General features: G+C 42.3%; 1 protein-coding gene across 1 annotated transcript; it reads right to left on the reverse strand.

The window, feature by feature from the left end:
• Window positions 1-128: 128 nt before the first annotated feature.
• Window positions 129-13,078, reverse strand: tbc1d20 (TBC1 domain family, member 20). The gene is made up of 8 exons (XM_007908669.2): window positions 12,764-13,078; window positions 10,219-10,404; window positions 9,176-9,256; window positions 7,251-7,437; window positions 6,851-6,952; window positions 5,241-5,382; window positions 4,557-4,735; window positions 129-1,999 (listed from the first exon to the last, which is right to left on the reverse strand). The coding sequence occupies exons 1-8, from the start codon at window positions 12,816-12,818 to the stop codon at window positions 1,744-1,746; spliced, it is 1,188 nt and encodes a 395-aa protein (XP_007906860.1). The 5' UTR covers window positions 12,819-13,078; the 3' UTR covers window positions 129-1,743.
• Between the last annotated feature and the right edge of the window lie 324 nt (window positions 13,079-13,402).

A 13,402-nucleotide genomic window follows, 5' to 3' on the forward strand; every position in this document is an offset into this window, starting at 1 on the left:
TCCTTGCATTTGATAGAGCAACTATAAAGTCAAACCTCAAAGCGGTTCATAGGAAAATGTGGCATCTTGTAAAATAAATTGAATAACCACAAACTAGTACGTGTTCTGCTACAAACAATTTCACTCACTGAGGATTATAGCAGTTTTACTTGGCTAATAGATAGTCACTGACAAAAGCAGGCACCAGCATCAGAGATTTGTATATTGCATTTCCAAGACCAATAGTACAGTATCAACACATAATTCCTTCATACCAAAGGCAAGCAACACAGCCTGACAAGGACTAGCTACACAACTACAAAGCGTTGTAAAGGTTAGTGAGCCAGTTGCTGTTCCACAATTAAGGCTGCAATATATTACAGTACAACAGAAGATGATTGATTGCCATTAGTGAGCTGCCTGTCATCCAGGCTCATTATTAAAACAGTTGGCAATGAGCCGGTAACTGTACGTTTGATGACTGGATCTTACTAATTGCAATGAAATAGCAAGCGACTCAATTTGTGAAGAGGTAGGCAATGGTACTGACAAGATCCAATTTGGATTTTGGTGAATTTGCATTCTGTACTTATAAATATTTGTGACTTAAATGATTTTGCCTGTGAGTAAGCTAAATAAAAGGGTATTGCACCATGCATGTGATTGAGGAACTACTTTGAAATATTTTTGACTTAAAATAATTTTATCTTCGAGTAAGCNAAAAAAAGTTATTGCACTGTGCATGTGATTGAGGAATAGAGTAATTTTAGTGCATAAGGAATTCAATAGAACAGTGAGAGGAAGACACGTTCCACAGGAAAGGCAGAAGAGGAGAGGGGAGGTATAGGAGGGGAGACTCAGGGGCTCACTAATGGACTGGCTTACCGCTGTAGCCTTCTGCAATTGACTGACATCTAGCTTCATACCAGCGATTTGTTTCTCTTCCCTGGACTCCAAAACAAGGGCAGCAGCAAAGTGACAGGTTATTGGGAGCTTTGTGCTGGGACCTTATTTCCACTTGGGGAGTGCAGAAATTTCAAACAATCTTCCACTTTCATTTGTGCTCTTTTTTTGGATTAAAAAACGCCTTTATATATTTTTTTTTAAAAAGGGAGTGCTGCATAAATGATGTCCTAACAGCACCTGCCCCACATCTTTTAGTTGAGCAAGCAGGAAGAACACCATAAAACATAAAAGTCTGCAAAAGAAATAACGCTTAGCCTATATGGATCAGGTAATGTTATAAGAGTGATGGTATCAGTTTGCATGCAGTCAACAGAGTAGCACATTTCTTTGTTACTCCCCCTGCACCACACAAACTCTAGGCTTGCCAACAGCAGCTCTATAACCGGCTCCAATTCGTCCTACACACGCTCATTGGCCCTTTGTGATCCTGTGACTAAGGTTGGTCACTTGGTTGTTCGAGACAACCGTGGCTTCAGATACGTCCTGTGCAGTGTGTTGGGAGTTTCCGATGCACTGGAAGCCTCAAGCTTTAATTTAAATAAAAGGTCTAAAGCAAAAAGGTTTTCTATAGTATATTGCAGCGTTACGTTTGGTGCTAATCGTTCACAAAAGGCAGTCAAAAACGTTAGTGTTAAGCTCAGTCTTACCCCCAACTGAGTAGGTACGTGAATCCATTTGCTGTCTTCAATGAGACATTATAAAGTAAAAAGGCAACAATGAAAAAGAATCCTATGGCCCCTTCCCTTCCCCAAGAGTGTCCTGGGGGGGAGGTCTGTAAAGTGGCTAAAAAGGTCTTTCTCAAGGGAAAAGTTGCAGTTCAAACTTTGCTGCCCACTCCAAAGCACCGTTGGCGACCGCAAACGCAGCCGCCCCCAGCGCCACAGTCAGTCCCATCACTGCCAGTTTCATCAGTCGCCTGGTGCCCGTTCTGGCCGCAGTTATGTTACTCCTGCGCTCTCTCTGCGGCTGTTCTCGCAATCGCCGGCGGAGCACAGCGTCCGGGCGCTGCTGAGCAGACACCAGCTCAAAGTCCTTGAAGGTGGAGACAGCGGTGCTGTGAGGGGTGGACAAACAGAAGAACCAGATTAGACAGATCCCAGTGTAATAATAATAACTTGCATTCATACAGTGCCCTTTACCGGGGTAGCTCCTTGGAGCTCTTAAGAGAATAGTAACATTTCAACAAGCTTTCAACAATCCTAACTAAAATTCTGAAAGTGAACCAGTCCCTATGAGTTTCATTTTCTGCACATGATCCCCAGGCCTCCCGCACATTGCTCTGACGTGGGTGCCTGTGACCTCAGCCCAGAAATAAACTTGCCTTCCTGTGGCACTATACTACATCAGCACAGCTGTGCAAACTCAGGAGCACAAGCAATTTGTACCTTCTCATTACTACTACAACAATTGTATCACAGATCACAGTTCTGTGTGTTTCAAAACCTCGTCCAAGAGAGGCAAGTAACCTTTGCTGAGGCCTTAGTTTCTATGCCTTTTTGAAACCAGAGTGCAGCTCAGTTTCTTCTTAAAATGTGGCATCAAGTAAGCCCAACAGAAACGTCGCACTAGAGCTCTCTTAGTCCAGGAACCCTCCACTATTTGTAATTGCATTTGATTGGGAATTACATCATATCTTCCCAACAAAACACAACAACTGAAAGAGACATAGCCATTACCTGAACCTGTGATACAGATCACAGTTTAGATAACATAGCTTTGCTAAGTCATACATGTTTTTATTTCTCTACTTCAAACAAATCTCCTTAGGATACTCTGATCCATTTTATCTTCCCATTCTGACTTGCCTATTATTCGCAATTTGGTTTGATATTCTAAAGCGTGGTGATGGGTTTCCGCATATGTCAGATGCCCCCAAAAACTCCAATATGTTTTCATACTTTTGTTCTTTGAAAAGGGCCAAATTAATTCATCCACACAGCCATGTAAAGGTACAGCTAAACAAGTACTGCTAAACATTAATTAAAATTGCTGAAGAAACTCAAACCTTAACTCTACCTTCCCCTGCTCAACATGAGCAGCAGATAACCTAATCCTCCATTTCTAGGCCGGATTGAGTTATGAAGGTACAAAAATATGTTTTACCAAAGAACATTTTTGTAAAGAGTTTCATTTGACCCCCAAGGCTGTCCGACTGAACCCATTTTTATGCGTTCACTTCCTTGTTCAACTGTTTTGTAGATGCACACTAACAAACGTATTTCAGGAGAGAAAAACAAGTCTGATGTGTCCCTCACCTAGTTTACTAAGAGTAACACTAGCAGCAATCAGGTCAAGTTGCTCTTAATATGACAGGCAGCATGGTGAATCCAGGAAGCAAGAGACAAATTAACCCATTATTGTAACAAGCCCTTTGGTAACCATAACACTCTACTGAACCACTTAGAAACATAACCTTCCCACACAAAAATTATCTTGATTATCTTATTTTCTGTAAGTTCAAAGATATTTACAGGGCAATATAGGACAATCCTACACTGGGGTGCTTTCTGACTTTGAACACAACCTGCAAGGAAAAAAACACACAATGAAAGCTCTTAATTATTAATTATAGTGCTGTTATTATCTAATACAACAGAATAAAAGGTTGGTGCTTCATCATCCAACTATCCAACAGATCCTCCCTTTACAGAAGTCAGAACATTTATCAAAGACCCAATAAAACTGAAATCTACTGTAAGCTATGGCCCCTATTGGTAGTTCAACGTCATGCTGGGACTTAGAATACATTCAGGCCAGGCATTTTAAAAAAATACCAAATGCTCCAGTTACCGTAGTCAAATTTACATTAACGAAGATACAACAACAAGATTGCATTTATAGAGCGCCTTTCACGTCGGGAGGACATCCCAAGGCGCTGGACAGTTGGGTCGGGACCCGAGCATTGGGGGGAAATGGTCAGGGTGAGGGGAGGGAAGGAGCGAGGAGGGGGTAGAGAGTCGAGAGGGAGCTGAAGGCACAGTTGAAGATAGCAGGCAACTGGTAACAGTACACGTACACGCAAACTCAATCTGTACGTGACTGGGTGGAATTTCTTCCAATTGTAATAAAGAAGTCATAAAAGCCAAGGGGTGAGAGCAAACTTCTCTCTCTCTCTAACCTCAGCGAGGACTTTGCTGACAGCACAAACAGAAACCTCGGTGGGAGGGGTGGGGGGTGGTGCCTCCAAGCTCCATTCAATTGGGAAATGGTGTGCAATGTGGGGGCAGCTAAAATAAGGGTGGAGGGGGGAACTAGTGATTAAAAATGGGGCAAGGGACAGGAATATTGTCCATTGCCATGATAGGAAATGCAATATTGGGTTGTTGCAGTACATGATTTCTGCCACAGGGTGACAATGTGCAGCCACAGGGCACTGCAGTAACCACAAGACCATCATGGGGGAAACATGTCACAAACTGGACTGGTTATGGAGGGAAAGGGCATAAACTAACCAACTGATTTGAGGAGATTATTATTCCTAAAGTGAAACTTGTGACTGATGTTAAGGTAGCTTAATGCCAAGAGTAATGAAAGGGATTCAAATGTAATGAAAGGGATTCAGTCTTCGCTATAATGTTGAGAACCAAGAGCGTGAACATATTGCCACTTACTTCTCTTGTTGGATTGCCTCTTTGGAAAGTTCGGACGGAGGAAATTGGACGAATAGGTCTCCAGCACGGCTTATCAGGGTCTCGTAAGGCAGGTCCTGTGGGATCTGGGAGAGGAGATGGTGGACAGAAGCCATGTCACATTCACTCTCCAGGACCTGGTGCTCCCGGTACAGTACTATCTACAGGAAACAGATGCAAACTCTTATTGAGAACTGTAACAGCTGAATGAAGATTGTGGCACGTGCATACACACTCTTGAGGTACAAAACTACATCCCATTATAGGGTTCCTTAATCAAGCATAAAAACATTCCCCAATTATTCCATATTTAATACTCTGTTGCTCAATCACATTGGCACCAATTGATCACAATGCACTTGGGGGTAGCAATCACTTTTGCATAACATTTTAATGTTCGGAAATGCTGCAATAAGGATTACAATGAGGTACACAGAAATGCACAGTTTATAGAAATATGACAAGTCCAATTGAAGTTACACTTCCACATTCATTTAAACTTTAACAAATGTGCGTTCACATAAACTGAATAAATTCAGTCACTACCCCATAATATAACATAGAATCATATATGGCAGAGTTCACTGATGAAATCTATACTGAAAATACCAAGGTCTCTATTTGAAATCACTGTGAGGTAAGAGACACACACAAAGCGCGACCTACCACTGCAGCGAAATAGATGGGCATTAATGGATGACAGGCCAAGAAGAAGTCATATAACCGAACCACATGCCGGAAATCTGAAAGCACGTGACCAAACCAAGTTATCAGCCAGCTCAAAGCGAAGATAGTACCAACCTCAGCTCTACAAATACAAGAGGAAAAAAAGTTTAAACTATGAAACAATAAGAACAATAAGCTTAACAATAAGCTTGAGTCCTACTTAACAAACCGTCTTCATTTTAACTCTTCAAATGGTTTCTCCTCCCGCCTCCGCCCATTCATCCTTGGCCCCCTCCTCTTCCTCATCTATATGCTTCCTCTCGGTGATGTCATCCGCATACACAGCATAAACGTTTACATATATGCGGATGACACACAAATCTACTTCTCCTCCAGCTGTGACTCCAGGTCCGCTGACGTTCTCTTGGCTTGTCTGGCAGACAACAAGGCCTGGATGAGCGAAAACTTCCTGCAACTCAATGTTGACAAGATGGATGCCACACTCATTAGCTCCCGTCAATGTCTCCTATCCTGCGGCTCTGACCTCCCCGGCCTATCCCTCAGACTTACTGAACCAGCGCACAACCTAGGCGTCAGGTTCGACACACAGCTGTCCTTTCTTCCCCACATCCGGTCCCTAATCAAGACTGCTTTCCTCCACCTCCGTCACATTGCCTGCCTCTGACTGTACCTTACCCCAGTCGCAGCCGAAACACTCGTCCACGCGTTCGTCACCTCCTGACTCATTTTCAAATGCCCTCTTCACCAATCTCCCCAGCTCCACCATCCACAGGACCCAGGTGATCGAAAACTCCGCTGCCCACATACTCACCAACACTAAACTCTGTACCCCCATCACATCAGTTCTAGCCAGGCTCCACTGGCTCCCTATCGCTGAACAGATCAATTTCAATTTTATTGAAAACACTCGTTTTCAAATCCTTTCATGCCCTGGCACTTCCCTCCCTCTCTGACTTGCTTACCCCCCAACCAAGACACTATATGAAGAAAATCTCCTGGTGTTCTAGTAGGCCAATTACTAAAGGACATGACCTTAATTTAGGGTTAGGCTCTAGTCTACGTCACAATTTCAAATTCACCATTAGTCATTTTTAACGTATCACATCAAACCTGCAATAAGTTAGTGTGAGACACGCGCATTACCCAGCCACTCCACCTGCCTCTCCAGATGTCCAGCACCTACAGCTTTTATATATTTCTAAGACCATAAACTTGATTTTTTTCCCCACACTTTCGAAACCCATATTGGCTTGTACAGATGTACAATATTTCCTGTTCGATTAGATATACACAGCATTCCAATACATGACCGAACTGTGGTGATTTGGTGATGGAAAGATGGAAATGGTGTAGGCTAGCTATGCGCAGGTGCGAATATTACTTTGGTGATATTTTAATTACGATCAAACACTTTCATGATGTGCATTAAGTTGATCTTATTATCTAAAGCATCTTGAACAGAAATTGGAGGAGTTATATAACTGAGCCAGTTTCAAGCGCTCTGGGACACTACCCTGCATGAGGGGCGCTATATAAATGCAAGTTGTTATTGTTGTTGGCAGAGCCCAAAAACGACCATTAACTCTCACCTTTGCATGAAGTCATGAAGTTCTGGGTTAACACTTTCTATTATTGGCATAAGGTAATTCAAAATATGTTTGGTGTTATCCATGGTCGGGTCCATAAAATCCCTATAAATAGAACACAAAATTTTTAAAAAATTGTGATATGGATAATTTCTCTGTAATCAAATCTCATCAAATTAAAGTAATACTAATGGCAGCATTGTGGAAGATCTCTGGGCAGCTTTTGTTCAACCAGTTGCTTAAATACAACAGTTCAAGGAACACAGAGAGATAAGGTGCAATCGATTAAAAATAAATGGCTTGTCCCACCTCTCTTTCTCAAACAGATCAACAATATTTTGGGGGTGGGTGTGGGTGGGGAATAGAGCCCTGTGTTTACAGTGAAGTGAAACTCAGCAAATACCTGAGATGATGGGTGGAAAGTTTCTCCACGAGGGCCGTTGCCATTCGCTCACCAACAACCAGGAGAAAGGTGACAACAATGTCATGGTAACCTTGGTAATAGTGAAGCTGGGGGTTTCTCTTCAGCACCACCAGGATGCTATCGATCAGCTGTTCTTGCAACACCTCCCGCTCCGCATCTGGCATTCCTGTAGGCATTACCAACCCAGAATATTACATTACCCATAATAATAATCCTTGCATTTGACATAGCGCCTCATGCCGTCATTGAGACGTCTCAAAGCACTTCACAGACTTTATTGTAAAGTAGATTAATATTGTATTTTATGAGTGAAGCGTAGCAGGCAATTGCATACAGCAGTATCCCACAAATAGTCATGGGTTGACTGATCAAATTCATATTATTTTGGGTGGGGGGTCGGTGGGGGAGGAATCCACTGACAACCTAGCACATGACAGAAGTATGCATTAGCAGTGCCACACAATGTTTTTCTCTGTACAGAGCAGAGATAAGTTTTTTTTTTAAATCTGCGAAAAGTAGCAGTTGGCTCCAAAAGTACACAAAAACTTTTGCATTTCTAGTAGCCAACCTCTGCTACTTTCAAAACTAAATGGCATTCAGAATATTCTCTCTCTTTCTCTTAAACATTCCCAAAGCCTCTACACTCGTGACACATGTGGCCTGCATAAAGTCCCTTACAAATCAAAGAACTTATCAGATGTTCTTAATTTTCTTTTAAAGTATATTAATATACTCTAAAGCCTGTTTTCACAATTACAGCAGAAAACATGCTTATGTCCTACAAGACTGTGCCTTTGGGGATATAATCCATACAGGAAATTAAGGTTATAAAATACACAACAATGTCTTCAAGGCGAGTTAGTACAGGATACAAAACGCAGAATAGAAGGCTAGATTCTCTACTCCCAGCAAGCTTTATTCGTAATATTTTTAAAGAACATTCTTCAGTCTAATTACTTATATTGTTAGAATTAGTTCAGAAAAGATTATTGCACAACTGCATCAAAATGAAGCAAAGATCAGACATGCAAAATGTCTTCAGTGAACTTAATTTGCATGTCATGGTTTTATAACCAGATACCTTTATTCTAACAAATAAAAGAGAGACTTGAGGTGCAGTTAGAAAGATAGATACTATACATAGAGACGATTATGAATCAGTATTTCTTTGGCACTAGGAATTTGTAGCTCTAGTATGGGTCAGAGCCTTCAGACAAGGGAATAAAATCTGCTTGATATCCAATATTCAGATTTGACTATTTTTAAACATTCACCAACCACACACACAGACACACATACATAGCCTTATGTTGTTTGTAACAGTAAAGGACTGTTCATGAGGATTCCTGCTCTGAATAAATAATCAACTATATCAAATCGCAGGTTTTCATTCTTAAAGACATAGCAGTGTATGTCCTGGACTGAATGTCCAGAAGAGAGTTTGGTAGTGTGGTAGACACACAACCAAACAAGCAGAACATTAACAAAGGCCTTGACAGTAGCCAGTATACGTGTAGGTCCTATGATTGAAGTTAAGAGTTTCACTGCAGAAACTATTCCTGAATCACTGCAGCATTAAGAAAAAGCAAAAGATGATCTCTACAACTGGTCTGAAAGAGGGAGGAGTCAAAGAAGCACTTACAAAAGGAAGGAAGTCAAATAAATTTAAATACATTCAGAAATACTCTCTTGCGATGCCACCTCTGGTTTGATAATTCAAGATACATTTCTCCCATGACCTGTCAAGGTCCTAATTTCCAGTAACACAGTATGAAAACCTATGAACAAATATAATACTCTTACCCCATAAAGACATTAAATTATATTAATCTTCCTTTAATCTGCACCAGCTAAACAGACCCTCCCAAGAAGGAAATAGCAACAGTTTGCAGCAAGGCACTTACTAGGTGGGAAGCGCCGGAGTGACCGCTGGACATCCAGCAGCACCTGTTGATAGTCTTTATTGTTTTCCCGTAGTTCTGGTCCTAGTGAAAAGATCAGGTGGGCAATTATTGTCTAAGGAACAGCCTCAATAAATCACAACCATCTAAGTTGCTCATGTTGATGCCAAATTAATTCTATTTTTTTTGTATTTATTAGACCAGGAGCTGTGGGATGGACAGAAACAATTTAGCTACATTGCAAAGATGTGGTCCATGCCAGCAATAACATTTACATTTAAGTGAATGAAGCAGCATGCATTATTCTTTGAGAACTCATAACAGTCTAGAGAGACATGGGGGAAGATAGCCTGCAGCTAGTAAATGCCACAAACACAGGTTATTAAAGAAAAGTTTCAATTGGATAGTTGGAAGTTTTGTGTGTCAACCAGTGAGAGTGAGGAGCTTGACTGAAGCAATGAACCAATGAATATACTCCAACCGTAACTGTGATCACACACACAAGGAGCTTCTGATGCAGCTTTTGAATAAAATGACCCAACAAACATCTGTATGTGTGTGAAATATTCATTTATTTTTATTACTTTTCTTTGTCGAGAATCATTGATTTCTGAGCCCCAACAATTTCAAGCCCCGTCAGCTTCACCCTTTGGATCTTTGTTGCTGCAACAAAGCTAACCAGACATTTCTTAGCACTGTAGGTATAAAACATGCTCTAATTGACTGTAATTGCAGTCAAGAACTTTGAGACGTTTTGATAATAATCCTTGCATTTGATATAGCACTTTATCACATCTTCGAGACTTCTCAAAGAGCTTCACAGAAAATACTGTGAATATTCACAAAGTCTGAAGTTCTTTGAGACGTCTGGAAAGCTCGGTATCAAATGTAAGGATTATATTATTATTACTGCGAAGTGAATTGCCTGTATATTGTACGAATACTGTATTTTGATGTGATCAGGATATCTAAAATGTAGGTTTGTTCTCTTTTTTAATAGGATTGTGCTCAAACAATAACAAAAGAAACAGATAGAGAAAGAGTACCTGGTTTTGGGGGTAGGTCATCTGTGTTTACATTAAGAAGCTTTGGCCATACTTTACTACGGATCTCATCTGTCAGAAGACCACCTTCACTGATAGCCATCCTCCGCAATGCAGCAACATCCACCGGGGAGCTATTCAAGGCATGTTGGATTTCTGCTACCTTTCTTTTTCTTTTTGATTCATAATCTAATTTTAAAATATAAAAAAACTTAAATTGCAATAGAGCTGAGTGACAAACATCACATCTCAAAATCAAAGTTTAATCTCACTCTTTCTCTTCCCCATGGTGCAGAGTATTCTTTAACTGGGAACACAGACGAGTAACCTTCCAATGCTGCTCTTTGTAACTGGCTCTAGGATGTCTGCAAGAGCACCATGGGCTGGTCTGAGCTCCAATTTGCCTTGCGGAGAGACGACATCACCTTCACAAACCTGCCTAAGATCAGAATTTCACCATATCTTATAACGCTGTGGTGCAGCAATGTGCTCCCAGCCACTTTTATCAATCTGTTTACATCACGTACAACATGACCTACACAACAAAGAGCTCACTGACACTGACAAACGATTGACTCAACCTGTACTTGAGTTATCCTGCAAGGTCCCAGCGCCTTGGGATGTCCTCCTGATGTGAAAGGCGTTTACAAATGTAACTTTGTTGTTGCTGCAGGTGCCTTTAGCCCCCACTGTCAGCAGGAAGCAAGAGTGAAAATCCTTCAGGTACAAACATATGCAGTATATGTCTGTGTGTGTGGGGGGGGGACATCTTCAATTTCCACTAAATCCTCCTTTCTTATAGTTAACTTGTACTTTGATACAGTTCCACGAAAGGCAATTTAAAGTTAAGCAAATTTTGGAGGAGAATAAGATAGTAGAAAATTAATCAGTATAAGTGTATTTAACCAGAATCAGCCTGATCTACTTAAAATCAGTTAGGAACCTGACCATTATCAGGAATGGGTAATCAACAGGTACAATGGGTTATCAGGACAAATTTGAGGTTATCATAAAGATGAGATCAAATCAGGCAAAGGGCTGTCAGATGAATCTTATATTTCTACTCTGCACAAGTTAAGCATAGCTTGAGTTCACTATTTGATGCAAGTTTAAGCACTGTTCTGCTCTATGAATTCATGTAGATATAAAGTTGGTGCACCCCATTGTTTAATGTTGACCAGAGCATTTGCCTGTACTTTCTGGGATGAGACAAACAAGGTGCGACCTTTTGGAACAACATTCCAGACAAAGGGACATTTCTATTCATATGTGGAACTCTCAGTCTGATTTGGATACTTTTAAGCAGGTGGTCTGTTTCTTTGTATATCACACATCCAGTTGGCCCCTAAATTGAATCTGATTTTATTTGAGCAATCCTGTTCAGGAACAAGGGATCTATTCATTAGCCTTCTCTCTACCGGCTGATTATTGAACAGAAGAAATTTTCTGCAGAGTTTGACCGGAGCATGTGACGGATTGCAGTTTCCCACAGTTCCAATAATTACTTGAAAACAAACTGGTTTCATGAAATAATAGCTTTGTGTGTGCAATCAGCACTATCACACTGCATTTCATGGCCCAGCATGACATAGCTGCCGGCAATAAACCTCAATCCAAGTGGCAGAATGAAAATGAGTGCCCTCAAATATCCACGTGTCTACCAGATCCACGTGTGAGCTGCACCAACAAAAGCCTTCCCATGGGAATGGGAGAGTCAGAAAAACAAATGTCCAACTGCATCTGAAGCTTCCCAGCAGTCGATTGTACCGTCACATTGGCAAAGGCCTTGATAAGTGGTTCACAAGAATGTAAGAATTTTTCAGGTGAGAGACCAGGATACATCCGGGTCCCCTTACACCATCCTGGCAGTTGCTTGACATGTCATGTCCCAAACTATACACTGTGGATCAAAACAGTACATCTGATCTCATCCTTCGACAACACACAGCCTACCGCTCCCTACCCCCAGTCACAGCAAACACCCTTCCTCGCAACCTGAGGGCCAGTCGTTGATTGCCCTCGGAGTAAAGAAAACATTTCCTGGTCGTCAGGGCTTCCCCCTCTGCCCGCGGTGACAGGTACTGTACTATCAGTCGGTTTGAGCCAATGTTATCGCCTCTTTATTCCCAATTCACCGTTGGAAAAGCGAATCCGACCCGTGCCAACCTAACCTGCTGTGCGGCAGGGACAAAACCCCGCCCTCGACGCGGACACCGGGCGCTGATTGGCTACATTGCGTTCCGGCCTCGAGAAAACAGCCTTGTCATTGGCTCGCGCGCCTGTCAATCGCGGAGAGAGGCCCGGGGGAAACAACAAAGTTTGGTTGAGGTGCGCGGGGGGGAGGGGAAATATTCAAATCAAACGGTCGCGGCGGAGCCGTTCCAGCGCGTGGGGCGGCGGGTGGAGGTCTGTCTGTCGTACATTCCTCGCGCAATTACTTCACTTCAGGTAAATGTTCGCGCGCGCACCTCCCCTCACACACAGATACCCAGAAAATAACACTATATATATTAATACACGGAGATATGACAAGAAAAATAAACGTTACCTTGCTTTCCTATCCCGTTTATCGAGCCGCTGCTTCGAGTCCGCTTCAGAGACATCTGTGCAGGCCGGCGGGGCGCGGGCGGCGCATCTTTAACCCCGGACTCCGGCGCCCGATCGCAGTCCGCACCGCCGTAATCCCCGAAGCCTTCGCTCACGAGGCGCTTCTATCTCTCTCCCTCCTAATATAGATTAATGTGTGTGTGTGAGTGAGACTCGGGTACTGTATATATTCAATTCTTTCTTTCGAATTAAATTAAATGCTTCGAGGGGAGGAATCGAACCGATGACGACGCGGCAGCGGCGACAGCGGCCGCTGCGCCTTGGCGTCGTCGCGATGACGCAATACGTGCAGCGAGCGGCCCTGCTTCACGCACGGGGGATTTTTTTTAATTTAAAGGGACCTCGTCACGTCTGGAAGGGATGAGGGGAAGTCAGGTGTCGGTTGATGGTTTGGGGTTTTGTTGGTAATGAGAAAATGACACGTTTGCCCATTTGATTTCCATCTGTGCCGTTGATCCTGTTTTAAAAAAAAAGTGCTTAATTACCCTCTGGGTATAGAAAAACGTCCCACTATCTTTGCGCTGCAACTCTAAACTTCTGTCCTCTTGTTATGTGTTCATGCACCTAAAGTATTGTTCCG

Source organism: Callorhinchus milii, unplaced genomic scaffold (genome assembly GCF_018977255.1).
Source record: "Callorhinchus milii isolate IMCB2004 unplaced genomic scaffold, IMCB_Cmil_1.0 Scaffold18, whole genome shotgun sequence".
NCBI classification, from domain to species: domain Eukaryota; kingdom Metazoa; phylum Chordata; class Chondrichthyes; order Chimaeriformes; family Callorhinchidae; genus Callorhinchus; species Callorhinchus milii.